General features: G+C 37.2%; 1 protein-coding gene across 4 annotated transcripts in view; it reads left to right on the forward strand.

Annotated features, from left to right (window-relative positions):
* Positions 1-16,829, forward strand: part of LOC132143568 (testican-3-like) — a 44,284-nt gene that overhangs the window by 21,603 nt on the left and 5,852 nt on the right. For all 4 annotated transcript variants that reach the window (XM_059553912.1, XM_059553914.1, XM_059553911.1 and 1 more), the window contains 6 exons: positions 2,240-2,348; positions 3,878-3,983; positions 4,152-4,251; positions 13,679-13,792; positions 13,919-14,140; positions 15,325-15,387. In XM_059553912.1, the coding sequence (XP_059409895.1) occupies positions 2,240-2,348; positions 3,878-3,983; positions 4,152-4,251; positions 13,679-13,792; positions 13,919-14,140; positions 15,325-15,387 (714 nt within the window). The remainder of the gene's footprint in view (positions 1-2,239; positions 2,349-3,877; positions 3,984-4,151; positions 4,252-13,678; positions 13,793-13,918; positions 14,141-15,324; positions 15,388-16,829) is intronic.

A 16,829-nucleotide genomic window follows, 5' to 3' on the forward strand; every position in this document is an offset into this window, starting at 1 on the left:
GTGCCCGTTGGGCGTCAGAGCACACTCCACAAGAGGCGTCGCCTCGTCGTAGGCGTGGTCTACTGGGATCTCCTTGCAGGATATATGTATGGCGGCGGGTTGGGCCTCGCCGTCTACATTTATCAGGTTCTATAACCTGGAGGTTCCCGCCTTGCAAGCAAGGCTGCTGTCGGTATAGAAGAATCAGGGCCCTGAGGGGAATTCTGAGTTCATGAGCGCTATGCGCTGCCGACTGTTATATGGGCAGTATTGCGTAAGACCCGCATTGCCACATTGGTCAGGCCTTGCCTCGGCTGTGTGATGTCATATTGCCGCATCTACGGATGCTGCTAGATATGGGACGGAGGGCTTTCCCCCTTTTCTGTCCCGGACTCTCTGTGAGTCCCTCAGGTGACTGTGCACTGTAAATCCTGGGCGTTGCTTCAGGTTTATTGGTGTGTGATCCCTGCGCGCACGGCGTTTTACATCGGGTTCCCGTAGCGTCTTAGCTAAGACGCAGTACGAGAGAGCTCTCGTAAGAGAACGTACTCGGTTACTAAACGTAACCTCGGTTCTCTCTAGAAGAGCGAACGAGTACTGCGTTCTCTGCCGTGCGTACGATTCACTCTGGTTCACTTCGGCGATGAAATAAATCAGGTGAGTCAGCCTTTTCGAGCTCCTTTTATAGGTTGAGCCACACCCGTTTCGGCGGGAAGTGGCAAGAAGGGCGCGAAGCGCCCCTATTGGTCTGATGTTGCATCAGCCTGCGCTCGATAGGCTGTGCAGTTGCCGCAGAACAAGCCAATGAGCGAACGAGCCGTCTCGCCTATGGCTGTGTACTGCTGCAAATGCGCTTTACAAAAATACAAAATTAAGGATAATTTTTTGCTTCAGTATTTCGTGAAAAGAGACTTTTCCCATAGCGTCTTAGCTAAGACGCAGTACTCGTTCGCTCTTCTAGAGAGAACCGAGGTTACGTTTAGTAACCGAGTACGTTTTTTCACACTTTTTTGTTATGTATATAATTCCATATATAATTCCACATGTGTTAATTCATAGTTTTGATGCCTTCAGTGTGAATCTACAATTTTCATAGTCATGAAAATAAAGAAAACTCTTTGAATGAGAAGGTGTGTCCAAACTTTTGGTCTGTACTGTATATATATATATATGCCTACATGTCATAATGGATAGTCATCACATGTATAAGAATTAGGCTATGTATTTGAGCAGCTCCGTTTCATCTCGGAGACACGTTCTGTCTTTGCGCTTGCCAAATTCCGACGTGTAAATAGCAAATTCATCATGGCACGAGCGCAAATGGCTCTTAAAGGGAATGGAAGATGAGACTCTGATTGGTTTATTGCATGTTACACCCAAAAAACACCCATAACTCATTAAGAGAATAGGGACAACCCGTTTAGACCATGCACCCGTGCCCGCCAACCATTTTCCGTCGTTAAAATAGCAAAAGTGGATTTGGACATGCCCTGAGTGCACCTGCGCCATGCGCTTTACACTTTGCATTTAGATCGTTAAAATAGGGCCCTTTATATTTTATGACTTATTTATGAACATTTTGTAGCATCAATTTTATTTGTAAAGCATTTTGAAGATGGACAAAAGTCTTGTGGGTTTGGAGTGACATGAGAATAATTATAATAACAAATGACAATTGACATAATTAGTAATTGATGTATGATTTTTGGGTAAACTTTAAACTTTATCCCAGTCTGGAAGATCAGGTACTGTGCATTTTTCTATGTTTGTCTTTCTGTGGCTTGAATAAAGTTTGTACTAGAAAGCTATAGTAATATACAGATCACATTTGTTCTTTCTGTTTGCGGTTTCTTTTTTTAAGCAAAGACCTTCGAACTCATTGATGCCACTTTGTTCATTCTTAAGTGCCTATTTGGGGATTAAATAAACTGTTTTGAACTGTTTCCTTGTGTTCGTTGGGAGACACCTGTGAGATGACCTAGTTGAGACATGGCACAGTGCTTCGTGTCCAGTGTGCAGCATTGTATTTAAATTAGTCTGATTAGAGTTTGCCAATTCAATTTCCAGTAAATCTGGTGCTAAAACAACACTGTGTGCAGTAAACAACACTATCAGTGTGCACAGTTCATTCTTGTTGAGTTCTCACCATGTGACCTATATATATAACAGTATTCACATATTCAGTATTTGCTGTGTGTTTATCTGTTTTTATTGTTTGTATACATAGGCTATACAAGTTTATTTTTTATATGCATTTCAGCTCTGGACCCTGCCAAAGACCCGTGCCTCAAGATAAAATGTGGCCGCCATAAAGTGTGTGTGGCTGAAGATTACCAAACACCCACCTGTGTTAGTCAACGTAGAATGAGGTAAGCTTCCTACACACTCAGAGTTTCTGCCCATTACTTAAACATTAGTAAAAACATCATACAGGTATGGCCAAACTTGCTGCTTTGAATCTGTGCATGACATCTTGAGTTACAAACATTTTGAGACCGCTGTATCTCGGTCATACATCATGGAATGGTTGAAAACAGTGTGTCCAGAAGTAATTTATATTGAATACTACTGGAGAATTCTGAAAACTGCAGTTTGAGTAAAATATTGAATGCCAGTAGAGGTTTTGGAACTCTCCAATGGCTGTGCTACCAAATATTAAATTAACAGCTGGTCCAGTTTTCAGTTTGTAATAATTCCATATTTTCTCCAAGCCAAGTCCCCTGCAAACTAAACAAATACATATGTGGATAACAAAAGATGTTTTATTTAGATGTTTTCAAAAAGAAATGTGCTAATATTAATTGATTTTGTTAAGAGTATGTAAATAGGTTAACATTTGCACTAGTTATGGACTTGCTGTAGCATTTTTTTAATTTTTTAAACATTGATTTAGCATGGTAAATTTTCATGGTACAAGTATGGCGAAAAAGTTTTTGAGAGGAAACAAAGGCTGTTCTATGTTCTTACCCAGTCAACCTATACTGGAACTAACTGGGCATACTTGCCTGCCAAATCTGGGAAATGAGTTCTTCTGAGAGATAGAGAGAAAGAGTGTGTGTTTGTGACTGAGGTGAAAATAAGGCACACACTGACCTGGATTTTGCAAGCTAGAGTTGTCAACAGTGATTGTTATGAAACTAATCAGGTGCTGAGTTGGGGGTGATAGCATGTGTTTCTGGTTTTTTTTTTTTAAATGGCCCAGTGAAACATAAACAAATAGGCATATTGAAGAGAAGTATAGAAAAAGAGAAGTATAAATGACAGAAATATGGGGTGAAAACGACATTTCATTCTCAACTGAAGGCACGCAATGCAAAAAGGGGTCACAAGTCTGTTATACAGGGTTGTGAACATGAGGAAAAAATATCAAATGCAGCTTATCATATAAATGTGTATAATTAAACAATAAAATAAAATGTTTATCAACCTTTTAAAGAAAGAAAACGCTTTATATAATGTCAAAAGTGATTTTAGAGCATTGGTTCTCAACTTTTTTTTTACTCCAAGGCCCTTTATGGTCCAGCATAATATTCAAAGCAAAGGTCTAGAAAACAAATAAATAAATAAATAAAATAAAATATGAAGATGCTCACTTCAAATGAGAATAAATATGATTTGTGTTGACCAGAATGACCAAACTGTGTTTATGTGAATCAAAAGATAATTTTGAAACCCAAAATTACCAGCTTTCTTATTCATCCTGTCATGTTAATAATGTTGTATACTGTTGGTTCATAATATAAAGACATTTAGATTGATGGGGTCGCCGGATGAATCAAAACCAGTACAGAACAAGAGATCATAGGAAGAGAACAGATCAAAACTGGCTGCATTTCTGAAGATCAATATTGTTAAGTTCTATTTGTGTTAAAAGGGTAATCTCTCTTTGTGTGTGCAGTTTTAAGGACATGAATATGAACTCACAACTTCTGAAATGCAAAAGATGTCCAGTTGTGCACCCTTCACCTGTTTGTGGAACAGATGGACACACTTACTCCACCAAGGTAACACACACACTACCTGTTTGTGAGAACGGTCACTGTGTGTGTGTGTGTGTGTGTGTGTTTCTATGTGTATACTGTCTGAATTGCTTTTCATCAACCAAGAGATTAGTCCTCGATCAACAATGTACTTTACTTATCTAATCTCAGCTTTGTGTGTGTGTGTTTTAGTGTAAACTAGAATATCAAGCTTGCATCTCTGGAAAGCAGATTTCTGTGAAGTGTCCAGGACAGTGTCCCTGCCCTTCAGGAAATCCAGCAGAGAAGAGAGGTACACACACTTTGATGCAGTTGACTCATAAGGACTTGCACACAAACACTTCCTTTGTTTTGAAAGGAATATGTGCACTGCATATTGTACCATACACACTGAACATGCATTATGCATTATGAATGTGATAAACATATGGGTCAGTGACAAGTAAGAGTGTCCACAATAAAGAAAATGAAAATGCTTTAAGATTAGATTCTAAATCAAAGTGAAATATCCTTGATATTCTTGGTGGTTTCAAAATCCATTTATGTCAATTTTTAAGAACATTTTTAAATGTCAGGAGATGTAACCATCAAGTAAAAATCTTTTCACATCCTAAAATATACACTATGGGGTCAGTAAGGTACATTAAATATATTGAAAGTGACATAAAAGGCATTTGGATTTTAAATTATAGTATAAAGTATTTTTATTTTAAATAAATCCTGTTCTGTTGAACATTATATTCATCAAAACGCCTGAATAAATGTTTCAATAATCTGTTTTCACAATTAAAAATAATAAAAGCAAATCAGCATATTAGAATGATTTCTCAAAGATCACGTGACATTGAAGACTGGTGGCTGCTGAAAATTCAGCTTTGCCATAATGGGAATAAATAACATTTTATAATATATTCAAATATAATTTTTTTTCCTATTTTTACTGTATTTTTTTCATCAAATAAATACCATAAGATATTTATTGCAAAAACAATCTCTTACTGTCAAGGGTAAAAACATTCATTCATTAATTCATTTAACAAATATCATAAATTCTTCATTTATAAACACGTTTTTTTTTAGGAGTCACACCACACAATATTTTACAACCTTAGCGAAGCTTGCCTTGTAATAAAAAAAAAGTAAAAAAAAATATTAGACAGTCTTGAAAGACAGTCAACAGAGTCTAATATCATTAAAAAAAATTTACATGAAATAATGTTGGAAAATTATGCTAAAATCTTTTTATTTATTTATTATATATAGAAATGACACAACTGTCCTAATATATATATATATATAAATATAAATATATATATATATATATATATATTAGGACAGTTGTGTCATTTCTACATTTTACACTTTATTACCCCAAAATTGCCAAAAGAGTATGTATAATCTCAGCTGGTTAACTTAATTTATTAAATAGATAGTCAATCCAAAATGTATTCAGACACCTTCAACCTTTCTCACATTACCACAGTTCATTCTCTATAGTTTAGAAGATGGTAATAAAATATGACAAGAACTCAGAGTTAAACTGTGTCCGAACAAATTCAGCTTGATAATGTTAGATAATTTTGGTAGAAAGGTATGTAATGGATTACAATCAACCAAAAATTATTCAGACAGCTGTTAGTACGACAGTATTTACACAACTATCGACTTAGTCGGGCTACCCTTAGCCTTAATAGCTGCATTTCCACTGTCGGGCTAAAAGCGGGCAAGCTAGTGCATGCCAGGGCCAGTCGCAGTCGCCAGGAGCTTTTTTAAAAATATAAAGCGTCAGTGCCGCGGATCATTTCAGAAAGCTAACAGCTATAACACCAGCATTAAACATTTAAATTACAAACTTTTTTAAATAAGTTGAGCTCAAAACTCACTTTCAGTCAGCACAAGTGTTTGAAATAAATTGATCGAATGTGGATTATGATCACCATACAAGGCAGAAATATTTATAAACGATGCAAAAGACTATGCACGCCAGGCATTAACAGTACCACAGTAAACATGGTTAATATGACTACTTGAAGAAACCAGACGTCAGCTTCTTATTCTCTATCACAATCGTGTATTTATTTAGTAACTTATATTATCTGTCATAAGTCTCATCTCGAGAGTTTAGCTCCATGTAGCCTGTCATAAAAATATAATAATGTTTTTTTGTTCGGGAGCTTTTATAAAAATAGAGATATTATCATTTATTCTAAATGTGATGTATAGGCTACTGTGGCTACAAATAAACAGAAACTGTCAGGACAGATAAGGACCCAAGAGTACCGGCTGCCAGAGAATCACTTAAATACTTCTCCATCGCTTCGCGCTCGGGCGCGGAGAGAGAGTACAGCCGTCCGCGAGGTGGAGAAGCACCAGGGAGGAGATCGATGGCACAATCATACGGTCGGTGGGGAGGAAGAGATACAGCACGGGACCTGCTGAAGACCGCCCGCAGATCATGGTAACAAGCAGGAACTCGAGAAAGATCCGTCTCCTCCTCCTGAAGGGAAACAGACACAGAGACCGGGGAGAGAGCAGACAGAAGCCAATGTGTATGGCAATATTGACTCCATGACAAAACTAAATTGTCTGTCCAGTTAATGTTCGGCCCGTGACGAATGAGCCAAGGATGACCCAATACCAAAGGGGCAGACGGAGATTTACAGACTAGGAATCTGAGGTCTTCCCGGTGGTTCCCGGAGGTAAGAACACTCACCGAATCAGTGATCCGAGAAATCTGCATAAGTGGCTGGCCATCGAGTCCATGAGCGACTATAGGTGACTGCAGGGATTGGATGGGTATATCCCGAACGCGTGCCCATTCCTCATCAATGAAGTTGCCCTCTGCTCCTGAATCAACGAGTGCTAAAGCCTTAAACAAAGAGTGTTTAGTGAACAGAGACACAGATAGATGAGTGCGTGACCTGTGAGTGAGGGAAATGGCAGTACCACTCAAATTAACTCTGTGGCGAACAAGCAGCCTTAGCAGGACAGGAATGAGCTCGGGGTCCTTGAGCCGCACAATACAGGCAAAGGCCCTCCAACAGGCGGCACTGTTTCTCCTCGGGCGTGAGGCGCAAACGATCCACCTGCATAGGCTCACACTCCTCGGCACTCTGGGATGGAGGGGCGAATGTGACTGGCTCGGAGTCTGCTCGAACTCGACGGCGTAGCTCTCTCCTGGCGTCTATGCGGAGGGACAGACTGATTACGTCATCCAACCGTTCAGGAACCTTGCGGGCATATAGTTCATCTTTGACTGAGTCATTGAGACCCTCTAAAAAACAAGCGATAAGGGCCTCGGTGTTCCATTCACAAGTAGTGGCCAGGGAGCGGAACTGCACTGAGTAATCTGCCACTGAACGTCTGCCCTGTTGAAGACGTGCTAACAGTTGGGACACCTCCTTGCCAAAAACAGACTGATCAAAAGTTGTAATCATCGCCGCCTTAAAAGAACTGAAGTCAGAACAGCACCTGGCCTGTGATTCCCATACAGCAGTACCCCAATCACGTGCTCTACCTTACAGCAGGGAGATGACATAAGCCACCTTGGAGACTTCTGATGCGTAGGTTCATGCTTGTAGAGAAAACACCACCTCGCACTGAATAAGGAATGATTTACAACTAGTAGGCTCACCCGCGTACGTGGGGGGGTTATTCACTCTCGGCTCAGAGGAGAAAGCGGACAGGAGAGGCCCGGGGGGCGGTGAAGCGAAATCCTCCCGAGTGAGACGATCGAGTCGACCCACCAAATCCGCGATTTGAGCCGACAAGGCGTCTACAGAGTGAGGGGTGGAAGACAGTTCCATCTCGTGACAGCCCAACATCGCTCCTTGATGCCAAGTTGAGCCTTCCGCTGGGTCCATTCTTGGTCAGTGTGTGGTGTCAGGACAGATAAGGACCCAAGAGCGGATGAGGCTGAAAATGGTTACTTTATTAACAGAAGGAAGGCGAAGGCCTAACGTCCCAAAAAAAAAACAACACGGGAAAAAACGCTCAGTCTTAACTTCCAACTGCACAGCGGGCAGGTAGTGCGCTCAGCCTCCGTGAGCGCCAGGAGAGGAGGGGCAACGAATCCAAACGGTAGGCAGGAGAGTGGTCGAACAGACAGGGGGGTCAAGCGAGGTGCAGACAGGGCTGAGAACGGCGGGCAGCAACAAGGTCAAAAACAGTCCAGGTCAAGAACCAGAACAGCAGTCTGAAATCCTCTGAGGGCAAAGCACACGTTACACCAACCAGGCAGACAAACCAATGAGCGTACTGACCAGAAAGGAGGAACAGGACAGAAGCGAAGCCAAACACCCAAACATCACAGAACACACTGACAAGGAGGAGTGAAATTAAGCAGAATAAATAGGGTGAGTAATGAGATAGAGGGAACAGGTGCGTCAGACATGCCGCAGCCTAGATTGCTGAGCGAGATCAGCTGGCGCTAGAGCGAAGGGAAGAAAAACCAGAGAAAATAGATTAAAAGTCAAAGAGAGAGAAAAAAATGGAAACAAAACGAATACAAGGGTAGAAAAATGAGCAGAAACAAAAAAAAATAATCAAAGTAAAAAAAAAGGAAGAAAAAAAAGGACAGATCATACCCGAGTCCTGAGAGAAACAGAACTCGACTGAATAAGCAGGCAATTTTCATAACGCTTAAGCGTTAAAAATAAATAAATAAATAAAATAGAAATAAATGTATTTCTGTGTGACTAATTTTGAGTTCTGATAAATTAATTCATTATGATCAGTGTATCACTTATTCTATAGTAAAACATCAATGCTTTTGAATTTGAATATTTAACAAAAAGCATGCAAACAAACGGCCACTTTTATCATGTTCCAGTGACTTATTCCTTAGTTTTCTGATAACTTCTCTTTGTTGGTGAAATTATGAGGTTACGTGACGTTGTTCCTGAGAGGCGTGTAAAGGGTGTGTTTTAGTGAAGCGCAGCAGTGCTTCAGGACTGACAGTGGAAACACTGCACTATTCTGGCCCGCCCGGCCCGTTTTAAGCCCTGGCTCGCACTGGTCCGACAGTGGAAACACGGCTAATGATGCCTGTAGTCTCCTGGGCATGTTGTCATCCAGCTTCATGCAAACCTGAACTTCAGTTTTGTTCCCAGACTCAAAGTTTTACTGGTAGTCTACTGTATGAAGAATTTTTTGGGTATAATTCATCAAAGTTTTCTTTGCTTTGCTAGCCTCACTTACATAAATAAACTAAAGTGTCCTGTACCCACTAGTAAAAAAAAAAATATCAGAAATTATATCTGGTCTCTGAATAATTTTTGGTTTGACTTTATATCCTTCGGTTATTTTCACATTTAATTATGCCTATTAAAATGTATTTTACAAGTTTTTGTTACTTTCTTTGTACATGTTTTTGCTCTGTGGTTCATCATCTGTAATTTAATAGCATTAGAGCTGCTCAATTGCAGCGGCTTAGTGCTGTAATCACGCACTTTGCTGTAATATTCCACAGAACCACTCGTTATAAATCTCCTAACTGTGATATTTTCACAAATAGAAGTCACATTTGAAGACACATCTGAAACGTGCTACGATTTATATTCCAAAGCCACTCATATAATACAGAAACACTCAAGCAAGCAAAACACGCGTGATGCATGCATGTATTGTACTGGTGCAGAATGAAAAGGAAGGCAGTACAGCCAAGTGCATTTCACACAGGCTCCTAGATTAACTTTTGTCACAAAGTCATGTATGCCTAAGGTTAAAAATAAATGATGTTTATAGTGATTCCCCCTATAGTGCTATTTTTATGATTTAGTTTTAATCCAAATGATGCGTGTGGTAAGAATTGCACTCTCTCTCTCCCTACTGTTATGTAATTTGTGCATTGTTTTACCTCCTTTTTTTTTGACATATCTGACCGAACTACAAACTTTCCAGTGATGAAAGGTATATTCACTCAACATTGTGCTCAATCCACTCAGCATGCTTTATCAGCTCGCTCACGTCAGCTATACAGACGTTAATACTGAATGTTTAACATTATATTCATTGCATACATATACTTTGTAGACATCCTTAATCTCTAATAAGTCCATTCTGCTGTCTGTTGTTCTGTTTTCTGTTTCTTTGTCTGAATATGGCACTTATCACATGCTGTGTGGTATCAGCGTTTGGTATCGGGGCATTTTAACGAGTACGAGTATGAGTACAGGAGCTCTGTATCATCCTGATTTTTATTATTATTATTATTATTTTCTGAAAAAAATATATTAGGTCTTTCCAGTCTATAAAAAAAAGCACACTTCTGTTGTATACTGCATATTTTGGCAATTTTAGTAGAATAAATGTCTCACCCATGTGTAATGTATATTGTGTACACTGCACACAATATAAAGTACATATATTATATATTATAGTAGTATGGAAATATGCTATTATGAATGTGTTTTTTTCTCCCTTAAGCCCTCATAAATGGTAATGATGAATATCTCATGTCATTACTTGATGAATCAACCAATTATTCTATATCTGAAACCAATCTTTCATCTCTATAGCTGTGGGAAGGGATATGTGCACATTAGGGTGGGTACTTGGCATGTTTTCATCTGCAACGAGAGCAGCAAAGAGATTTCAATACACCAACCTATTCTTATTTTGTATAGAATCTCAAAGCTACTGAATCCCTTAGGAACTTATTAAATGTTTGCTGTTCTAGATTGGTAGTGTCAGTGTGTGTATTGTGTGTACGTGTGAGAAAGACAGCGCAGTAATGTTTGTTTTCATCGTTATCCCAATGAACATAAGTCCTGTCTTCAACTGCTTGGTCTATAGTGGAAATTCACTGACATTTACCATCAAAAGATTGACAGTGATAACTGAAAGCAATGCAAACCAAATTTAAGAACATGGAAATGAGGTCACAATCGATTTATGAAGGGATGAGAAGCATGAATATTGTATTTTTCCAGTTGCCAAATATCAGCAAGATCAAAGCTTTTCATATAGACACTACCGTTCAAAAGGTTGAAGACAGAATCCTTTTAATTAGTATTAAAGTTAAAGTATTAAAGCCATTTATTGGAAGTTTTCCTCTTTTATCATATTGCTATTGCAGACTTTAATAAAAGCAATAAGCCACTAAAGGATTACAGTGATTTTTACCGTAGTTAAAATACGATCACCTCTAACTTCTTGTAAAGTCACTGTAACAAACAGCATTTTTCTACTTTTGTCTGTTTCTCATCTTAATTGTGTATCCACCAGGGTTTATATTTATTTGTTGAGTTTTTATCTGTCATCTTTTTTTTAAGCCATCAGGAAACATCAAACCATATTGACTGTTTTCCCACACTTAATTATCTAGCACTAATTAAAAAACGAGCTAAAAACATCTACACATCTCATTTTTATACTGTATACATGCAACACCAACTGATTTTCAGAAAAAAAAAATAAACGGATACAAAATGTCAAAGAAAACACAGCCCGATGTGTCTCTGCTGAACTCTAGAAACATTTCATCATTGCACATAAGAACTGAAAAACAACAAATCTAAACTTAGAGAACATGAATATAAGCCCTCGCAGCTGCTTCTGAATGCAAAGCTCCGTCCCTTCCTTCCTTCCAGTGCTGCATCTTATCAACAATCAGCACATGATGCATTAGCTACAAGAATTCAATCAGTTACGCTCATTAATTACATACAACAAAACTAGATTTATTAAATGCCCCAAACCATCCCCAAACACAGACTGTTAAATCTAATGAACTTATCCAAACAAAACACATTGTATGCAGAAAATACAATCAAGTAAATAGGAAATTATTTATACATTGGATTAGTACAAATTTCACCAGAAGGCACAGTTATTGCCGATGTTAACCAATATTGTGGGGTTTATAGCCTGGAGCATCACCAGGCAGAATCTACTGGCTACAAGACAATAATAGCAGGGATTGCTCTACTCACCCTGAGGGTTAACTGGACTTAAGTACCTTCCTTAAAAGGCACAAAGGTGAGCTGTTGGGTGAACATAGTCACTCTCCACTTCATTAAAAACAGCAATGAACCTGGATATTTTATTTATTCATTATCACTAATCAAGTTTAGCTGTTATCAGTAAAGCTAGAATAGTGTATACTTGAAAGTCAAGAAAGCCCAACACTTTTTCAGCAGCATTGGAAATTTTCCCATTCATTTAAATAGATTAAATGCCTGATATTCCACAGGCATTAAAAAAAAGCCTCTTCACTAAAGAGTTATAAGCCTTGAGTCAAATCAGCAAGCTCAAAGATGAATCACATTTCCTTTTATTCAAAGCTATACAGCATATGAAATACAAAAAAGGTACAAAACTGCCTGCTTAAATTCTATTCAAGCCCTGAAAGCAATGCTAATGACTTAAACAGATCAGAAATTATGATAAATTATTTTAATTGACCTCTAAAAGTTTGGAAATGCCCTTGGCATTTTAGACACTATCAGAATTCTATTTAAAAAAAAGAACAGAATAAACAAGATTATTTATTTACAGTCTAAAACGCCTCTAAACTATGTTCTATTTGGTCTGTTGTGTACTAGCCTTTATTGGCAATCAATCAGTGAATCTAAAAAGAACCAATGACCCTTAAAAGAAACCTGGGCCAAGTTAAATGTGATAGCAGGCTTCAGACCTGCCAAAGTGGCATGATGACTGTGACATGTATTGCCATTATTACGCAATCAAAGACACTGTTTTGAGCACTATACATTTATAGATAATTAGATATTAATCATTCTTTTTCCAGGATGATGTATAATATGCTATAATGCTATAATGTAAAATCCAAATAAGCTTTACGGATCATTATTGGAAAGGCCTGAAAAATGATTTTTCATGCCTGCTCAATGAACCATAAACAATTATTGCACAGGCAGCTATGGAACAGTCCTTAAGACTCTTACGGTTTACAGGCAATAGACAATGATGGTCACAGATGCAATAACTTAGGACAGTAGAGAAACCTTTCTACTGACTCTGAAAAACACCAGAAGAATGTCCTGATCACATTGTGTGAAGAGCTCATAGTCCTGAGGCTTGAGGACGGCAGATAATTTAACACACTTAAGACAGTGCTATGAAGTGCTACAAATATTTTAACATGTTAGAAATTAGCTTGAAATAAAAGCAGTTGAAAATGATAGGATGTTTATTTGTATTACTTTGTTGGTGCTTAGGTTTATTTAAGTTGATTGCAGAATATTAATATACTGTATGTACAGATGAAGGCTATATATTTAAAACCTAAATGTAGTACAGTGGTTCTAAACCGGGGAGCCTCAGCCATCTTCCAAGACCTGAATGACTTAAAAGTATTTAAATTAATAAATTATTATTATAATCAAATTGAAACCTAATTAAACATGCTAAAAACCTCATAAAACAAGAATGTGAACTTGAATCATATTTATTTTCTTCTTCTAAATAACTATTGTATTTATTGTAGAACATACCGGTCATGAATTTTCTGTAATCACAAAAGATTATGGTTAGTGTAATCTTTCACAGGAAATTCTGCAACTAAACAGTCTTTTAAAAATGAATTTGCACTGATTAGTGACTGCTTCAGGAGCACATATCATTGCTTAACCTGACAGCCCCTAAACATTATTCAAAAAAAAAAAAAAGATTTCTCTGAAAAAAAAAAAGAGATTTTTTTCATTTTGAACCTGTACTGCTGTGCCCAATCAGATGTTCTGTGTTTTTCTGTGTAGGATGTGGTAATGCAGAGATGATTGAAGTGGTCAGCAGATTACGAGAGTGGATCACAGTTCTTCATGAGAGTGGCAATCCCAGCAAGAAATACAAGTTCCAGAAGCCAGAAAAGAGTAAGCAAATGCACACATACACACACACATCTGAACTGCTAATATTATTGCTAACCTAATAACCATGATAATGAAATCAATGTCAAATTAAAGATCTCTCTGCGACCTCTCTGTATGTCTTTGTAGAGGTTGACATGAGTAAGGTTCCCCTCTGTAAGGACTCTCTGGGCTGGATGTTCTCCAGACTGGACACAAACTTTGACCTTCAGCTCGAACAATCAGAGCTGTCCAGCCTGAGCTCAGAGAAGAGTGATGTGTGCACTAAAGCCTTCCTCAGGTCATGTGACACAGACAGAGACAGGCTTGTTTCCAGCCAGGAGTGGTGTTCTTGCTTTCAGAGATATCAAGGTAAACCTCAGCCCAATTCATAATTGTTACTCAGGCTGACATCGGTAAAAATCAATCTGCATGACTCTTCAATTGTAAAATATTTATGCGTTCAAATGAAGATAAATTCATGGTGGAGGTGTGAGTTTCTGATTCTCACATGATCAATTACATTGCTTGGACAATTAAAACATTTATATTTAATTAATAGGAAAATGGTTTTCTGTTACATTTTATCTCAAAATGAGGGATGTCTTTTTTTTTAATGTGAAAATTAGCAACAAATGAATGCATCCTCTAATTACCATAAGGTAAACATTTGCCTCAGCTACTTGGTTTATATATTTAATGTATAAAATTGTATATAATACTTATTTTAAAGTTATATTGCATACCAGTTGCTGCCATGACAATGGCCCATTTCAAATGATTAGATAAAACATCGTTCTTGTAAATACTTTCCAGCATTTCAGTAATGAAGGTGTCTGTCTTCAAGATAAAGAACTACTTTCTCACAGCCAAACTCCAAGGTGTATTCATATACTGTAGTACTAGCTAAGAAACCTTCACACAAGCACATTAACTAATAGGACTAAATATATTAAAGTTACAAAACAGTTGCATAAGGCTTAATAAACCCTAACAGGGAGATCAGGACCTTGACGTGAACGGACATGAAAGAAGTCAAAGCCCAAATATAGTTTAGCATAAAATATTTTAGCAGTCCATGCCATAATTTACCAATGTGAATTATGTATTTCAGAGTATATAGTTTATTAAATAAGATTAACATTAGTTAATTTGTTCTGAACTACCACTATTTTTAAACAAAATGTAAAATTAATTGATCTTAATGTTAATTTATAAATATACAGTTGTTCATACACGTAAGGTAGGTTCATAATGCAAGTTAAAATTAATAAATAATGTTAAAATAGTATTATTATCATATAGAACCTTATTGTAAAGTGTTATAGTCTACTGTACCAAGCACGTACATCCTGGTTTGTAAATTCATCTGAGGAAGAAAATTAGGACCGTTACAACAGAAAGACATTCTAGAAATGATGCAGCATTGTGGGATAATCTAGTTCTGAGCTATTTATATACCAAATGACATAATGCCTGCAGTTAAAATCTCTCTATCAGAGGAATAATGGTAGAGGTATCTTTCTCACTGCCGATCTGAAATCAATGTGTTTCAGAGGCTCCCTGCCAGTCAGAGATCAGCATCATCCACAATCAGCAAGCTGGGAAGAAATTACTGGGTAAGTTCATTCTCTTGTGTCTTTTGTTTATACATGTAATTTTCTCAAGGACAAAGTGGTCCTTGTTTGTAATGCAAGATCATGTTTAATGGAGTTATCCTTGTCCCAGTTCCAAAATCTGCCAGCAGCTATCTAAAATCTAAGTAAATCAATCTTAATCTAAGTACAATTCTTTTAAAAACACACTTAACACTTGTTCAAATGTTTGGGGTCACAAAAAAAAAAGGTATATATATATACCTTTATTCACTAAGAATGCATTAAATTCATTAAATCATAAGTGACTTTTTACATTTATTTTCATATATTTCATATACTGTTCATATATTGCAAACTTCATATATTTTGAAAAGAATCCTGGAAAAAAAATCTACAAAAATAAGCAGCACACCTGTTTTTAACAGCACCAAATCATTAAAATGATTTCTAAAGAATCTTACAGTATAACACTGAAGACTGGAGTAATGGCGGCTGAAAAGTTCAGCTGTCATCATAGGAATAAATTTCATTTTAAAATATATTGAAACAGAAAATAGTTTTAAACTGTAAAAAATATTTAACATTGTAACTGTTTTTACTGTATTTTGATTAAATAAATACAGCCTTGGTGAGCATAAGAGACTTCTTTCAGAAACACTCAAAAATGTTACCTGAAATAACATTTAATACATGTTAAGTAGTCCTATTAATACACAGAAATTTGACTATTTTTATGATTTATATAAGGCCCATTCATTTCTTATCCAAAAAAAATAGTCTATTGTATTTCAAGTTAGTTGCCTACAACATATTCTTTAAAATATGCTTGAAACATCCTTTTTAGGGGAAAAAAAGAGAGAGAAAGAGAGAGAGAGAGTGGGCATGGTGTGAGGGGTCCAAAGCCCCTTTTCCTCACTCTCGAGGTGTGACGATCTTGGAGATTGGGCAGAGGGGCACCAACAATCCTCTTAGCAGTGATTACATTCTGCTGAAATAGTGATTACATGCATCACTATACAAAAAATGGTATCATTGTCATTTACACCTGACTAGATTACACAATCTAATACCTTACTGACACACAAAATGCAACATTATAAACTAAAAAAATCTGTTATGTTATTCAAACATCCTAAATCATAATACTTTGTAAACCTCAGCTATAAACACTAGACTTGCAATGTTACCAGTATTTTCCCCAGTATTTTCCACCATGTTAGAAAGCAGTAGCATTTAATAACCTCAATGTAAATCTCAATGTCATCACAACCTAAACACAGTTTCAGTACAACCAAGGTATCAACCAGAGGGAAGCCAACAATAATTCTATTAAAGCTAGAAATCACTCAGAGTTTCTTTCCCTCATTCTGAAGGTCGTGTGTTTAATTTGAACAGGGGAATGAGATGAGGGGAAATTGGACATGAAAAGAAGGATATTTTTAACTGCTGTTTCTCCCCTGAGT

Source organism: Carassius carassius, chromosome 7 (genome assembly GCF_963082965.1).
Source record: "Carassius carassius chromosome 7, fCarCar2.1, whole genome shotgun sequence".
NCBI classification, from domain to species: Eukaryota; Metazoa; Chordata; class Actinopteri; order Cypriniformes; family Cyprinidae; genus Carassius; species Carassius carassius.